General features: G+C 41.7%; 1 protein-coding gene across 2 annotated transcripts in view; it reads left to right on the top strand.

Moving 5' to 3' along the window:
- The first annotated feature begins 1524 nt into the window (after positions 1-1524).
- The window catches only part of EML5 (EMAP like 5), a 163913-nt gene continuing 152144 nt past the window's right edge, over positions 1525-13293 (top strand). For both annotated transcript variants that reach the window (XM_061181152.1, XM_061181151.1), the window contains exon 1: positions 1525-1726. In XM_061181152.1, the coding sequence (XP_061037135.1) occupies positions 1530-1726 (197 nt within the window). In that variant the 5' untranslated portion in view covers positions 1525-1529. The remainder of the gene's footprint in view (positions 1727-13293) is intronic.

Genomic DNA, 13293 nt, shown 5'->3' with positions numbered 1-13293 from the left:
GATTGGTAATTTGCATCTTTGAGGAAGCAGAGATTGGGTAACATCCATTGCAAGGTATGGGTACCATCTAGGAATCATCACCTCTGTGCAGTCACATTTCTTAAAAGGATGCTAGTTTATTCTAGCTTTTCTCAGATTTCCAAGTTTTGGTATTTCCCAGGGAAATCAAAACGGATTTTGTTTAGAAACGAAAGATTCATATTTGTATTTTATAAGTTATTATTTCTCGTTGTAAACCTTATGGCTATCATTCTGCATTTAAAACCTTTTAAAATATGGATTTCAAATTATTTTACAGGTATTGGTTTTATCCTGTGAGAGAGGGGGCACTTAGAAAACTGAGTAGGAGGGGAACTGACAGAGGAAGTCGTCGCTCCCAGTACTTGTGTTTACAGGCTCATTCTCCAGAATTATGACTCAAGACATTTTCAACAACACTACAATGCAAGAAGTATCGAGTTCATTGGTGTTCAAAACCGTAATTTAAAAAATTCAGGTACCACTGCTATTTCTTAAGAAATTGGATCTGGCGTGTCATTTTACGATTTAAATTCTACGTTAAGCTTTGAGGTCACGTATACAAATAAGAAAATGTGCGCTTAGGAAGTCAGGTTTTATTCCCACTCAATGTCTGGTATAGTGAGCGCTATGAAGCAGCTAGAAAACACACGCACACAAGGTATCAGGAAAAAAAAAAAATGAGGTTAACATCCTAGTGTTGATTCTTCCACGCATAAGCGTAGCCCTGGCCGGGTACAGGGGCCTTGTGAGACAGGCGCTTCCCGGGCGAGACCTCCCAGCAGCAGGGGACGAGGGTGGCCCAGAGTCCCCCCGGGGCCTGAGCGGGACGCGGTCCTGGCCGAGGATAGCGGGACTAGACGTTAGGTGAAAGCGAGAGCACGGGAACCGCTACCAGGCGACAGTACCCAAGGAGCTCCCGGCGCCTTCGTGCTCCCCCGCTGGGTGGGGCGGGGCTGGGCGGGGCGAGCGCGGGCGTTGGCTGCGACGGCGGCGAGGGGGCGGAGCCGCGCGAGGCCGCGCGCTCGCCGTTTTCCTGCGCTCGGGGGCGCGCGGCGCGGGTCCGCCGGGCTGTGGGACGAGGCCGCGGCGGGACGTGAACGCTGCAGGTGACCCGGGCGAGGAGCTGGGTGCCCGGGCGGTAGCGGAGGCGTGGAGGCGGGAGGCGGGCCCTCGCTCGGCTCGGCTCAAGGCTTGGGCGCTGCGGGCTGAGGAGACAAGGCGACCGAGGTGGGCGAAGAGAGGGCGCGCGGCACCCTCTTGACGGCCGGCGGCGCCCGCGGCCCTCAGCATGTTCCGCGAGGCGAGGATTTTCCTCCCGCCCGTGGGCTGAGGCGGCGCCGGCGGCGGCCAGGAGAAGCGACATGCACCTGCCAGGCGCGGCTTAGAGGACGCGGCAGGCGGCGAGTCCCGGCCGCCCGCGGGAGGGCTTGTTTCGCCCGGACGCCGCCGCCTCCCGTCTCCCGCCGCCGCCGCGGGCCCGAGCGGAACGGCGGGGTGGGCGCCCCGACATGGCGGCCCGGAGCGCCCCGAGCTGCCACCTGCGGCTCGAGTGGGTGTACGGCTACCGGGGCCACCAGTGCCGCAACAACCTCTACTACACGGCGGCCAAGGAGATCGTGTACTTCGTGGCGGGCGTCGGCGTGGTGTACAGCCCGCGGGAGCACCGGCAGAAGTTCTACCGGGGCCACAGCGACGACATCATCAGGTACGGAGGGGCGGGGGCGGCCGCCGTCCCCTTGAGACCCGAGCGCCGAGTTTGCACTTGCCGGTCCTTCTGGGTGCCCGTGACCCGCTCCTTCAGGGCGCATCGCCCGGGAGAGAAACCCGCAGCCATCTGGTCCCGAATCCGCCCTGTTAACACCGGAGAAATGCCTTTCCCCATCTTCGCGTTCTAGAGTCTCTCCCTCTCGGTCGGTGCGGTGACACCAAGTCCGCGGATCCACTGGGCGCTCGGTTTTCTGGCTGTGTACCCTTCTTCTTCCATCAAATTTGTGAAATGTACAAAAGGTTATTTTGGTAGCATTTTACTCCTTTAAATCCCTTCGTTGATTTCTTATTCAACGAATTCTTAAAGCGCCCTAGGGAAGTCCTTTACCTAGTAGAGGACTGATAAAAGTCCCCTAAGCTCTAGGCTGGTCCTGGAGAGCGCGCCCAGGATGGCATCCTGGAGGGCTCTCATCTCTTGGCCATAATGATTAGTTGAGGTTTCACTGCCTGCTGTTATCAGCAGATAGAAAAGAAACCCTGGCAACCTTTAGGCAATTCATTGGACTTTAAAATGTGCACACCTATAGGCAGTTTGGGGATAGGTTTGATTCGAAGAAGGTGCTAAAAATAATTCTGATTTCCAATTCTGTTTCCTTTTCAATAAAGCAATGCTAAATAAATTTACTTTTGTATTTTTAACTTAAATCACAGTTTTGTCTTCATTTTAATTCTTTTGTGGGCGGCATCTTAAAGTTGGTCTCAGTGCTTGTTTACATTTCTTTAGTGAGGGGTGTATTTGAAATGTAATTTTCAATCAGTGTCTCAGCAGAACTTTTGTGGCAAATAAAGTTAAAAGCTGCAGAAATTATTCTAGGCCATTGATTATTGTCTCAAGCACAGCATATTTGTCGTTGATGATGGAGAATGTGTTTTAAAACATTTTGAGACTGTGTGTGTGTGTGTGTGTATGTGTGTGTGTGTGTGTGTGGGCACGCACTCGCGCTTGCTTCTTCTGGGTTTTTTAAAAGAGATTCTATGATTGGACTTGGTTACTCAGTTTTATCCCCATGTTTATTTTCCACAGGATTTAAATTGTGCATTTCAAATCCAGTATCATGGTTTGATGTCTTGTAGGCAAAAAACTCTGGCACTTAAGTTCTGTAAATAAAGAAGATCTTCTATTTTGAATGTCTGTACATTTATGCTCTGTAAGAGGGAAAAGGAGGCCTAGGACAAACAATAGGTAGGGCAAGATGGAGTAAAGATAAGGAGACCAGAAACTGAGATTGTGGAGTAGGAAATGAGACAGTGTTTTGGGTTCATTTGTTTGTTGTTATTCACCCCAAGAGTAGAATTTACCCCAGTTCTTTGTCTTCTTCCCTGATCCTTTCCAGTTTCTCTCTTCTTTTCCATGTGTTAGTTCTCCGACAGTTCAGGGGATAGTAGTCTTATATAGTTGAAGCAGCCTTGACTGAAGCCCTCCTCCAGATATTCAGTCTCTTAGGTTCGATTCAGTAGGTGGGGTAGGTAGGTGTGAAGGATTTTGAGGTACACTTCTATTGTTTTTACTACTGGATAGTTGAGAGCAATATGGTATGAAGATCTTCTGAAACTAAATATGATTTATTTGATGGGGTAAATGATGTTTTGTTTATTCTTCCAGCAGTAATTCGAAGCTATATTATGTCACACTGCTTGAATTTTTATAATTGTGTTTCAGTAAACTGTAAGGAGGTGATGCTTTTTGCCTTCCTTTGGTATATACACATAGTTGCACAACCATATATGTAGTATCTCAAAGTGTTTCAAAAGTGAGATTACTCTAATTTTTGCCATAATTGGATACTTGCTTATGATTTTATGCAAAGGATTCACCCTTAAAATAATTTATAACAGTAAAAAGTTTTCTTGAAAATTTCAATGGGGTAGTAAAATCTGAATATATAGCATCCTGAAATTGTGGCACAAATTTAGTACAGTACTAAGACTATAACTTAGAAATCGCTCAAAGTGTTTTGAAAATTTTGTTTCAAATAATGGTAGAGATCATTCTTGTTTGTGAAATAGATCAGGAAAATGTTCAAAGCTTTCAAATTTGTTTCAATTCAATGTTTGAAATACAAATATAGTTACTACTCCAGTAATTTTTCAATTCTGTCACAGCAGAAAATGTAATATTCATAAATGTGATGGCATGGTGGAAAACTGTTGCTGTAATGTTAGCCTTATTAGTAAAAAGTATAGTTTTTATCATCTGTTTTGTTTTCATATTTGCTTGAAACTTAGGTAAAACATATTAATTGAATATAACTTAGTCTGAAGCTAAGACTATACCAGAATGAGCAAGTCGTTGTCTTTAGGTTTTGAAAGTGTAGGTGCCATATTGGTTGTAGACTAAATAATGATCAGTTGCTTACCAGTTCTGTCATCTTACTACATCTAGCATTGCCAATGGTGGTGCCACATGACTTTATCATTTTGTCTGTGTTGCGTGTAGTTGTCTTACTTCTTTTTATTAGGTATGTATATATATTGTAATTTGTCCTTTAGTTATATTTATTTCAGTATTACTGACCTATGTAGAAATTAGTTTCACTGTCAGAAATAACACAGGAATTTTAGAGTCACTTTTTCTTTCTTAATGGTTTTTTTTCCTGTGTCCCAAGTTATATTGACAAAATTCTCTAGTTATTAAGTGTTTATTACAGGCTTAAGACTAAGTTATAAAATAGACTACTGGTAGTTTTAATATACGATGAACATCTGTAGCTTGGTCTATATTTTGAAACTTTTGCCAGCTGTCTTCCCAAAGGGTACAATAGCTTTTAAAATTAATTTTTCTAGATACTACTCATCAACACATTTTTGACAAGTTTGTGCTTGAAGTAGTGAATGTTATTGATAGTTTTCAAGTCATATATCACCAGTGAAGACCATTGATAGAATGTAGTTAGCTTGGTGCGTTTTGTTACTACTTTTTTTTCCTTTAGACAAAATGAAAGGTGTAGTAGCTCTTCAATTGTGGTAGGTGGTGTTTTTAAGAAAGAAAACTGATTGAGCTTCATCATAATCTAGTAAAAGTGGTTTTTAACAGATCTGTATTTATAGTATGGAAATTTCATTTATTCAACACAAGTCAAAATTGTCTTGAGAAAGCGTTTCAGAATGTAAGATGTCGCCATGGTGGATCAGTATTTTTTGTGTTTATGGGTTGAGGGTAGCAACTTTTTAAGGTCTGGCAGGAATTGCTGCAAACCTACTTGTTGTCTGCTTAATGTTTCCAGATATATGGTCAATATTTCCCAAACTTGACTGATCAACAGAATCATTTGAGGAGCTTTTTGCCAGTTTCTAGCCTTTTCATCAAATGCGCTAAGCTAGAATCCTCTAGAGCTGGATCCCAGAAATTTGTTGTTCAAACAGTGCCCCAGATGATTCTGTTTAGGAAACACGTTGCCAATCTATCTGTATCCCAAAACATGCATGCATAGAATTCTTAAATAAGCAGTTTGAGAAATGGGTAGAAACCCTCCCCTCAAACCTGATACCAGAATTTTCTTAAGCATTGTGTAATATCTAGAAGCAATACTTCAGAAAGTATTAGATAACATACAGATTTAGTAAAATGTCCCTGTGTTTAAGTAACTAGAATTGGTGACCTGAACTTTCACAGACTATTTAATAATTCTGTTCTGTAAGATTTCACTTTATGTACTTGGATATCAAAATATTTATGGTTGTTTTTCAAATACTGCATAGCTTAAGAGATAAAATTAACATGTTTTCAGGCAAAGGTTGGAATTATCCAGAATAATAGTTCAAATTGTCATAAATGTACATTAAATGTATCTTTATTATTTATTTGGGGAAAATACAAATTTTAGGTTTGTGTTATAATAACTATTTTCCTTTATTATTTTATACTGTCTAATATATAGATAACTAATAAAATATATTTGGATATAAATTAAGGAAAACATGGTAAATAAATTCTTTGAAGCTATTAAGAAATAAGAATAGTTTCTTAGAAGCTATTAAGAAATAAGAATAGTTTCTTAGAAACTATTAAGAAATAAGAATAGTTTCTTAGAAACTATTAACTTACTGTTCTTTCAAGGTCTTTTCACTCATCAAAGAAATATTTATTGAACATCTTTGTGCAAGGATCTCAGCTTTAAGGTATTAGGAGTTTAAGACACTATCAGTCAAGTAAAGAATCACTTAGAATACTATGTGTACTAGGGATAGCGGTATGTACATGGGCACATAACAGTTACAGTGATGTTACCTAGTGAATAGAATACCTAAGCTGTCTGGATCTGTAAGGAAAACAGAGAAGTAGTCATCAGAAGAAATGAGTGAAGGCATAGCATTTTGAGAAGAGGTAACATCATATGCAATCGTCTTATGTTAAGAAAAAATATCTGAAAAAGTTGTTTGTACTCACTATCTTCAGTTCTTTTTCTCCCATTCAGTCTTAGCTCTATTCTATTTCACCCTAGCAACTCTTGTCGAGGTCACCAGTGACCTCCACAGTGCTATATCCAGTGGTCAATTCTCTGTTCTAATCTTATTTGATTTATCATCATCAATTGCCACAATTGGTTACACCCACCTTCTTAAGAAACTTTTCTTTTTAAGATTTTTTTTTAATGTGGACCATTTTTAAAATCTTTGTTGAATTTGTTGCAATATCGCTTCTGTTTTCTGTTTTGGTTTTTTGGCCCCGAGGCATGTGGGATCTTAGCTCCCTGACCAGGCGTTGAACCTGCACCCCCTGCATTGGAAAGCGAAGACTTAACCACTGGACTGCCAGGGAAGTCCCTTAAGACACTTTCTTAATTGGTGTCTGGGACACATCTTAGTGTAAAAATAGGTATTTCTTGCTTTACTTATTCTTTCAGCAAATATTTATTGAGCACCTATTAGTATTTACCAGGGACTATTTTTAGCACTAGAGTTACAGTGGTGAACCAAGCAGGTGAAATTCCCAACCCTCATGGAACCTATATCTACTGGGGGGAGATAATAAACAAGGTAAATTTCATATTTATATACATATATAAATATGTATATAGTGTGTACATATACATGTTATCTATTATTTTTGTATATATAGTGTGTATATCTATCTATATCTATATAGTATGTAAGGGCTAAGAAAAAAACAGGAATGTGAGATAGAGACTACTGGGAAGAGTTTAGATAGGTGTTTGGATAGGGTAGCCAGGAACGCCTCACTGTAAAGTATAAATTTAACACTTGAGTAGAGACTTGGAGGTGAGGGAATGTGCTATTTGGCTATCTGAGGGAAGGACATTTCAGTCAAAGGGACTGTCAAGTTCAAAAGCCCTGAAATGGAATGCCTCATGTGCTTGAGGAACAATATGAAAGAGTGGCTGGAGTGCAGTGAATTCACATGAAAGTAGTAAAGAAATGAGGTCTGATGAAGTAATGGTGGTGGGGGCAGATTGTGTACGACCTTACAGGCTTTTGAGAGGATTTTAGCCTTCCCATCTGAGGGAGATTAGAAGCCATTGGAGCAATTTAATCAAATTAGTGACATAATTTGAGTTAATGGTTTAACAAGGTCACTCTGGCTCCTATTCTGATGACAGACTGAGGGAGAGGGATAGGATGGAAGCAGAGAGACCACTTAGGGGACTGTTCTAAGACATATTGGTGGCTTGGACCAGAGTGGTTACAATGGAAGCAGTGAGAAAGGATTAGATATATTTTGAAGATAGAGGCAACATGATTTACTGATGGACCAGGTATAAATTGTGACAGAAAAGAAAGGTCAATGGTGATCGCAGTTTTTGGCCAGAACAACTGAAAGAATAGAGTTGCCAATTACTGAATTAGCAAAGACTGTGGCAGAAGCAAATTTTCTGTTTTGGGAGAAAGGGAAGATCATGAGCTGTTTTAGAAGTGTTTTCTTTTAGATGCCAATAGACAACCAAGTGGGGTTGTACATTAGGCAGTTGAACATACATAATCCAGGGAAGCATTCTGGGCTTTGAGTGTTATCAGCATCTAGATAGTATTTAAAGCCATGAGCCTGGAAGAGACTACTGAAGGAGTGAGTATAAAGAATCTGAAAAATGGATTCCCACGGCCCTCCAACATTTAAATATAGGGGAGATGAAAAAGAACTGACAAAAAAGTGGCTAGAGGGTTTCCCTGGTGGCACGGTGGTTGAGAGTCTGCCTGCCAATGCAGGGGACACGGGTTCGAGCCCTGGTCTGGGAAGATCCCACATGCCGCAGAGCGACTAGGCCCGTGAGCCACAATTGCTGAGCCTGCGCGTCTGGACCCTGTGCTCCACAACAAGAGAGGCCGCGATAGTGAGAGGCCTGCACACCGCGATGAAGAGTGGCCCCCACTTGCCGCGACTAGAGAAAGCCCTCGCACAGAAACAAAGACCCAACACAGCCATAAATAAACAAATAAATAAATAAATAAAAATTAAAAAAAAAAAAAAAGCCAGTCACAAAAGACCACATATCATGATTCCATTTAAAAAAAAAAAAAAAAAGTGGCTAGAGAGGCAGGAGGAAGACCAAGAGAGTGTGGGGTCATGGAAGTCAAGTAAAAAGAGGTTTTCAGGGAGAAGGAAGTGATCAGCTGTATCAAGTAAGGTGAGTAGAGCTTCACATTAGTGGAGATGTTGGCTGTTTTGCAATAATTACATTGTAATCACAAGACTGTCCAGGAGACTGTGTATGTTCAGGTGATCAGGGAACAAAGAAAGAAGTCATCAAAATGAGTCATGTCATTATTAGTATGCAAAACTAGCCTCCTTGAAGATTTGCTCCAGCAGCTTCTAGTTTGCTTGGTTATTTAAAAATGGCACATGGCTGGCAGCTCTAGATCCCTGCTGTTCAAAGATGTGGTCCTTAGACCAGCAACTTCAGCATCACTTGGTAGCTTGTTAGAAACGCAGGTCTCAAACCCTACCCCAGGCCTACTGGATTAGACTCTGAATTTTAACAACGTTCTCAGGTAATGTTTTGGGTTTAAAATATTAAAGTTGTGGGTTTTAATATCAAAGTTTGAAAAGCATACTCTCCATCAGTGGTTTTCAAAGTGTGGTCCTTTAACCAGCAGCATTAGCATCACCTGCTAATGCTAGCATTAGCACCTAACTAGGTGTTAGAAATGCAAATTCTTGAGCTTCACCCCAGACCAAATCAGAAAATCTAGATGAGGGCCCAGAAATCTACTTTAATCACCTACATGTGATATTGATGTATTCTAAAGTTTGAAAACCATTGCTCTAGATTCTTGATTTTCAACCCTGGCTGCATATTAGAATCACTTGGAGAGTTAAAGCAAACATAATAAAACCACCAATGGCTGAGTCTCATCCCTAGAAATTACAATTTAATTTATTTAGGGCGGGTCTCAGGTATAGTTTCTTTGTTGCTGTTTGCTTCTGTTTTTAAGCTTCCTAGATGATTCCAATAAGCAGCCAGTGTGGAAAACCACTGCTCTAGATATAGAAGTAATCCATGGTAGGGGGCTGGGAAGTCAAACTCAAAAAACTCAGGGCCTACCCAAATTTATTCATTTACTATTATGCATTATATCACAATATTGATCATTTGCCAAGTATTGAGACCCCTTTAAAAATTTGGGCCTATTACCTAAGGTCCATTTGGAGATTTTTTATCAAAAAAAGCAACCCTTTGTATTGTTTTCCATTAGTGGATCTGCCCAGTGTCATCAGTGGCTGAAAACATGAAAAGACAGATACCTTGCATCATCAGTCCAGAAAAATGCTTACTCATTGGGGACCTGGAAGGTTCACTTAATGGGCAAAATTATGTGCATCCTGGATGGTACCAACTGAGGTGTAACCCCATGCCCCAGGTGTTGATTTCAGCAGACTCATGGATCAGTTGTAGTGGGTTTGGGTCAGTGATTTGGGCCATGGAAAGCCCAAGATTGTCCATTAATAAATTTCCATTTTGGAGCCAGGATCTGCAGTCAGAAATAGACCAAATATCCAATGTGTTAATATTTGAAGAAGCATCTAAATGCCCCTCAGAAGGACAGATCATCCCCCCTCTATGAAATTCTAAAGTGGACATATTCACAAGGACAGTCGAAATAGCACCCTAGATTCATGTCCAATGAGGGCAAGGTAGCTGAGACTGCATGTTGCCACTGACAGCTGACTGGCTTCTCTTTAGGCCAGCAAGTGTCCTCCATTGTGTCTTCAGTATGAATCAGTATTCTGAAACAGTATAAGGACTGGCAAGGGGTTACACCTAGCCAGTGTGAACAAGCTGCCTTGGCTGCAGTGGTATCTATTCTAATTATAAGGTGGCACATGGTATCACCATATTGGCCAAAGATAGCAAGAACTTGTATGAAAGCCTTAATAGCTCCTGGATTTCCTGTCTACAATATCACCCTCTGTTGATTAATGTAATTTTAAAATGTATTGGATTATTAAAAGATCAAGGGAAATATAGTGCCCACCTTACAACACTGGCATGCATGTCCATCTGAATTAGTAAGCATGGCGGAAAAATACTAAAAAATTCTTGGAATGAGGGGATAGGCAATGGGACTGAAGATGGACATTGGACCCTGGATCTAGCTGTTTTTGAGACCACAGGCAGGCTCAATTAATCATAACACCACTAAATTCTAAAAAATGTTTCGTTTTGGGATGGGTGGCTCATAATGCTGGATTGGCTAATAAGAGGTTGTGATGGTAGGAGGTGTTAACTCATTTCACTCTAAAAGTTACCTTGTTCTTCACAATCAGGGAGAGATACCTGATTTTACTTTAATACAGAGGCTGGGGATATAGAGACAAAGCAAAGAGGTTGGATGTGAGGTGAGAATTCTGGATTGTATCATTGCCAAGGTATAGATGGGTGTTCAGCCTCTTAATGGAGCCCAAGAAAGGGAGACATAATTGTCTTTGACATTGTCTTTCACAGAGCAGAAGTTTTTTATTTTAATGAAGTCCAGCTTATCAGTTATTTCTTTCATGGATCCTGTCTTTGATGTTATAACTAAAAAGGCATCACCAAAACCAAGGTCATCTAGGTTTTCTCCTATGTTTTCCAGGAATTTTGTAGTTTTACATTTAGGTCTCTGATTCATTTTGAGTTAATTTTTGTGAAAGGTATAAGGTCTCTGTCTAGATTCACTTTTTACATGTAGATGTCCAGTTGTTCCAGCACTATTTGTTGAAGGAGACTATCTTTGCTCCATTGTATTGCCTTTGCTCCTTTGTCAAAGATCAGTTGATTATATTTATAGGGGTTTATTTCTGGGCTCTGTATTCTGTTCCATTGATATATTTTGTCTACTCTTTTGCAAATACCATATTGTCTTTTTTTTCCTTCTAAATTTATTAAGTTTTATTTATCTTATAAGTGGCAGTTTGTGTCTTTTGATCACCTTCATCCAATTCCCCACCCCCACCCCACCCCCCGCCTCTGGTAACCAGAAATTTGATCTCTTTTTCTGTGAGTTTGTTTGTTTTTGAAGTATAATTGACCTGCAATACTATGTTAGTTCCTATTACACAACATAGTGATTTGATATGTATATACATTTCAGAATGATCACCATGATAAGTCTAGTTAATATGTGTCACCATACAAAGATACTACATAGTTATTGACGATATTCCCCACACTGTACATAGCATTCTATGCATGTGTGTGTGCACGCACGTGTGTATGTATGATTACTTGAAGTTACTGATCTCTTAAGTTCAAACTCATTTTAACAAACCTGCATTTTTACCCTCCCCCCACATGTTTACTGTTTTTGACATCATATTTTACATCTTTTGTTTTATATCTTTTGTGTATCCCTTAACTACTTATTGCAGATATAGATGATTTTGACTTTTGACTTTTAATCTTCTTACTATGGCTGATTTACTACCTTTACTGTATATTTGTCTTTACCAGTGAGATTTTTTCCTTTCACAATTTTCATGTTTCTAGCTGTAGCCTTTTCTTTCTCACTTAGAGTTGTCCCTTTAATATTTCTTGTAAAGCTGGTTTAGTGGTGCTGAACTCTTTTAGCTTTTGCTTGTCCATAAAACTTTTGGTCTCTCCATAAAATCTGAATGCAAGCTTTACCAGGTCGAGTATTCTTGGTTGTAGATTTATTCCTTTCATCACTTTAAATATATCATGCCACTCCCTCCTGGCCTACAGAGTTTCTGCTGAAAGGTCAGCTGATAGCCTTATGGGAGTTCCCTTGTACATAATTTGCTACTTTTCCCATGCTTCTTTTAACATTCTCTATCTTTAATTTTTATGTCTTGGTGTGGTCCTCTTTGGGTTGATTCTCTGTGGGACTCTCTGTGCTTCCTGGACCTGGATGTCTGTTTCCTTCTCCAGGTTAGGGAAGTTTTCAGCTATTATATCTTCAAATATGTTCCCTGCCACTTTCTCTCTTTCTTCTCCGTCTGGGACCCCTATAATTCAAATGTTGGTATGCTTGATGTCTCAGAGGTCTCTTAAGCTGTCCTCATTTCTTTTTATTCTTTCTTCTGTTCAGCTTAAGTGATTTCCACTACTTTGTCTGCCAGCTCACAGATCCATTCCACTGTATCATTTAATCTACTGTTGATTCCTTCGAGTGTATTTTTCCATTTCAGTTATTGTATTCTTCAGCTCTGCTTGGTTTTTCTTTATATTTTTAAACTCTTTGTTAGAAACATAACTTCTCACTCTGTTCACCCAGTCTTCTCCCAAGTTCTTTGAACATTTTTTTACAGTCACTACTTTGAACTCTCTATAAAGTAAATTGCCTATTTCCCGTCACTTAGTTCTTCTGCACCGCAACAGCACAATCCCCCCTGGTCACCAGAGCTGTATGCTGTAGGGGTGCCCGCTGTGTGGGCTGTGTGGGTCCTTGTCTTGTGGCACGCTGACTACTGTGGGAGTCTGGTAGGTGTGGCTGGCCCACACTCCAGTTAGTTGCCAGGCACTGCCTTGTGTAGAGGATGCTGGCCACTGGTGGGCAGGGCTGGGTCATGAGGCTGCTGACTGTGGCCCGGTGGTCCTGGGGCTAGTGCTAGCTCACTGGTGGTTGGAGCTGGGTTCTGGAGTGGGTACAGTGCTGGGGTCTTCCAGATATAGTGTTGGCCTGCAGGTGGGTGGGGCCAGTTCCAGACATAGCTGGCTGCAGGGTCTGGGGTGTCCCAAAGCTTGTGTTGGCCCACTGGTGAGAGGAGCTAGATCCTGGGGCAGCTGGCTGAGGGGTCCAGAGTGTCTTGGAGCTGGTATCAGTCAGCTGGTGGCAGGGCTAGGTCCTGGGGTCTCCGGCTGCAAGGCCTAGGGGTTGCAGAGCTGGTGTCGGCCTGCTGGTGGGTGGGGTAGAGGCCCAGGGGATTCCAGGGCTAGTGCCTGTTCACTGGTGGGCAGAGCTGGGGGTCCCAGAGTTTGTGTTTCTGCCCACTGGTGGCTCGGGCTGGGGCCCAGGGTATCCTGGGACTGTTGCCTATCCTCCGGTGGGTGAGGCTGGTTCTGGGGCTAGTGCTGCCCACTGGTGTGCATGGCCGGGTCCCAGGCCCTC

This window comes from Eubalaena glacialis, chromosome 2 (assembly GCF_028564815.1).
Source record: "Eubalaena glacialis isolate mEubGla1 chromosome 2, mEubGla1.1.hap2.+ XY, whole genome shotgun sequence".
Taxonomy (NCBI): Eukaryota; Metazoa; Chordata; class Mammalia; order Artiodactyla; family Balaenidae; genus Eubalaena; species Eubalaena glacialis.
The sequence above is the reverse complement of the archived record's forward strand: the minus strand, read 5'-3'. Positions and strand labels throughout refer to the sequence as shown.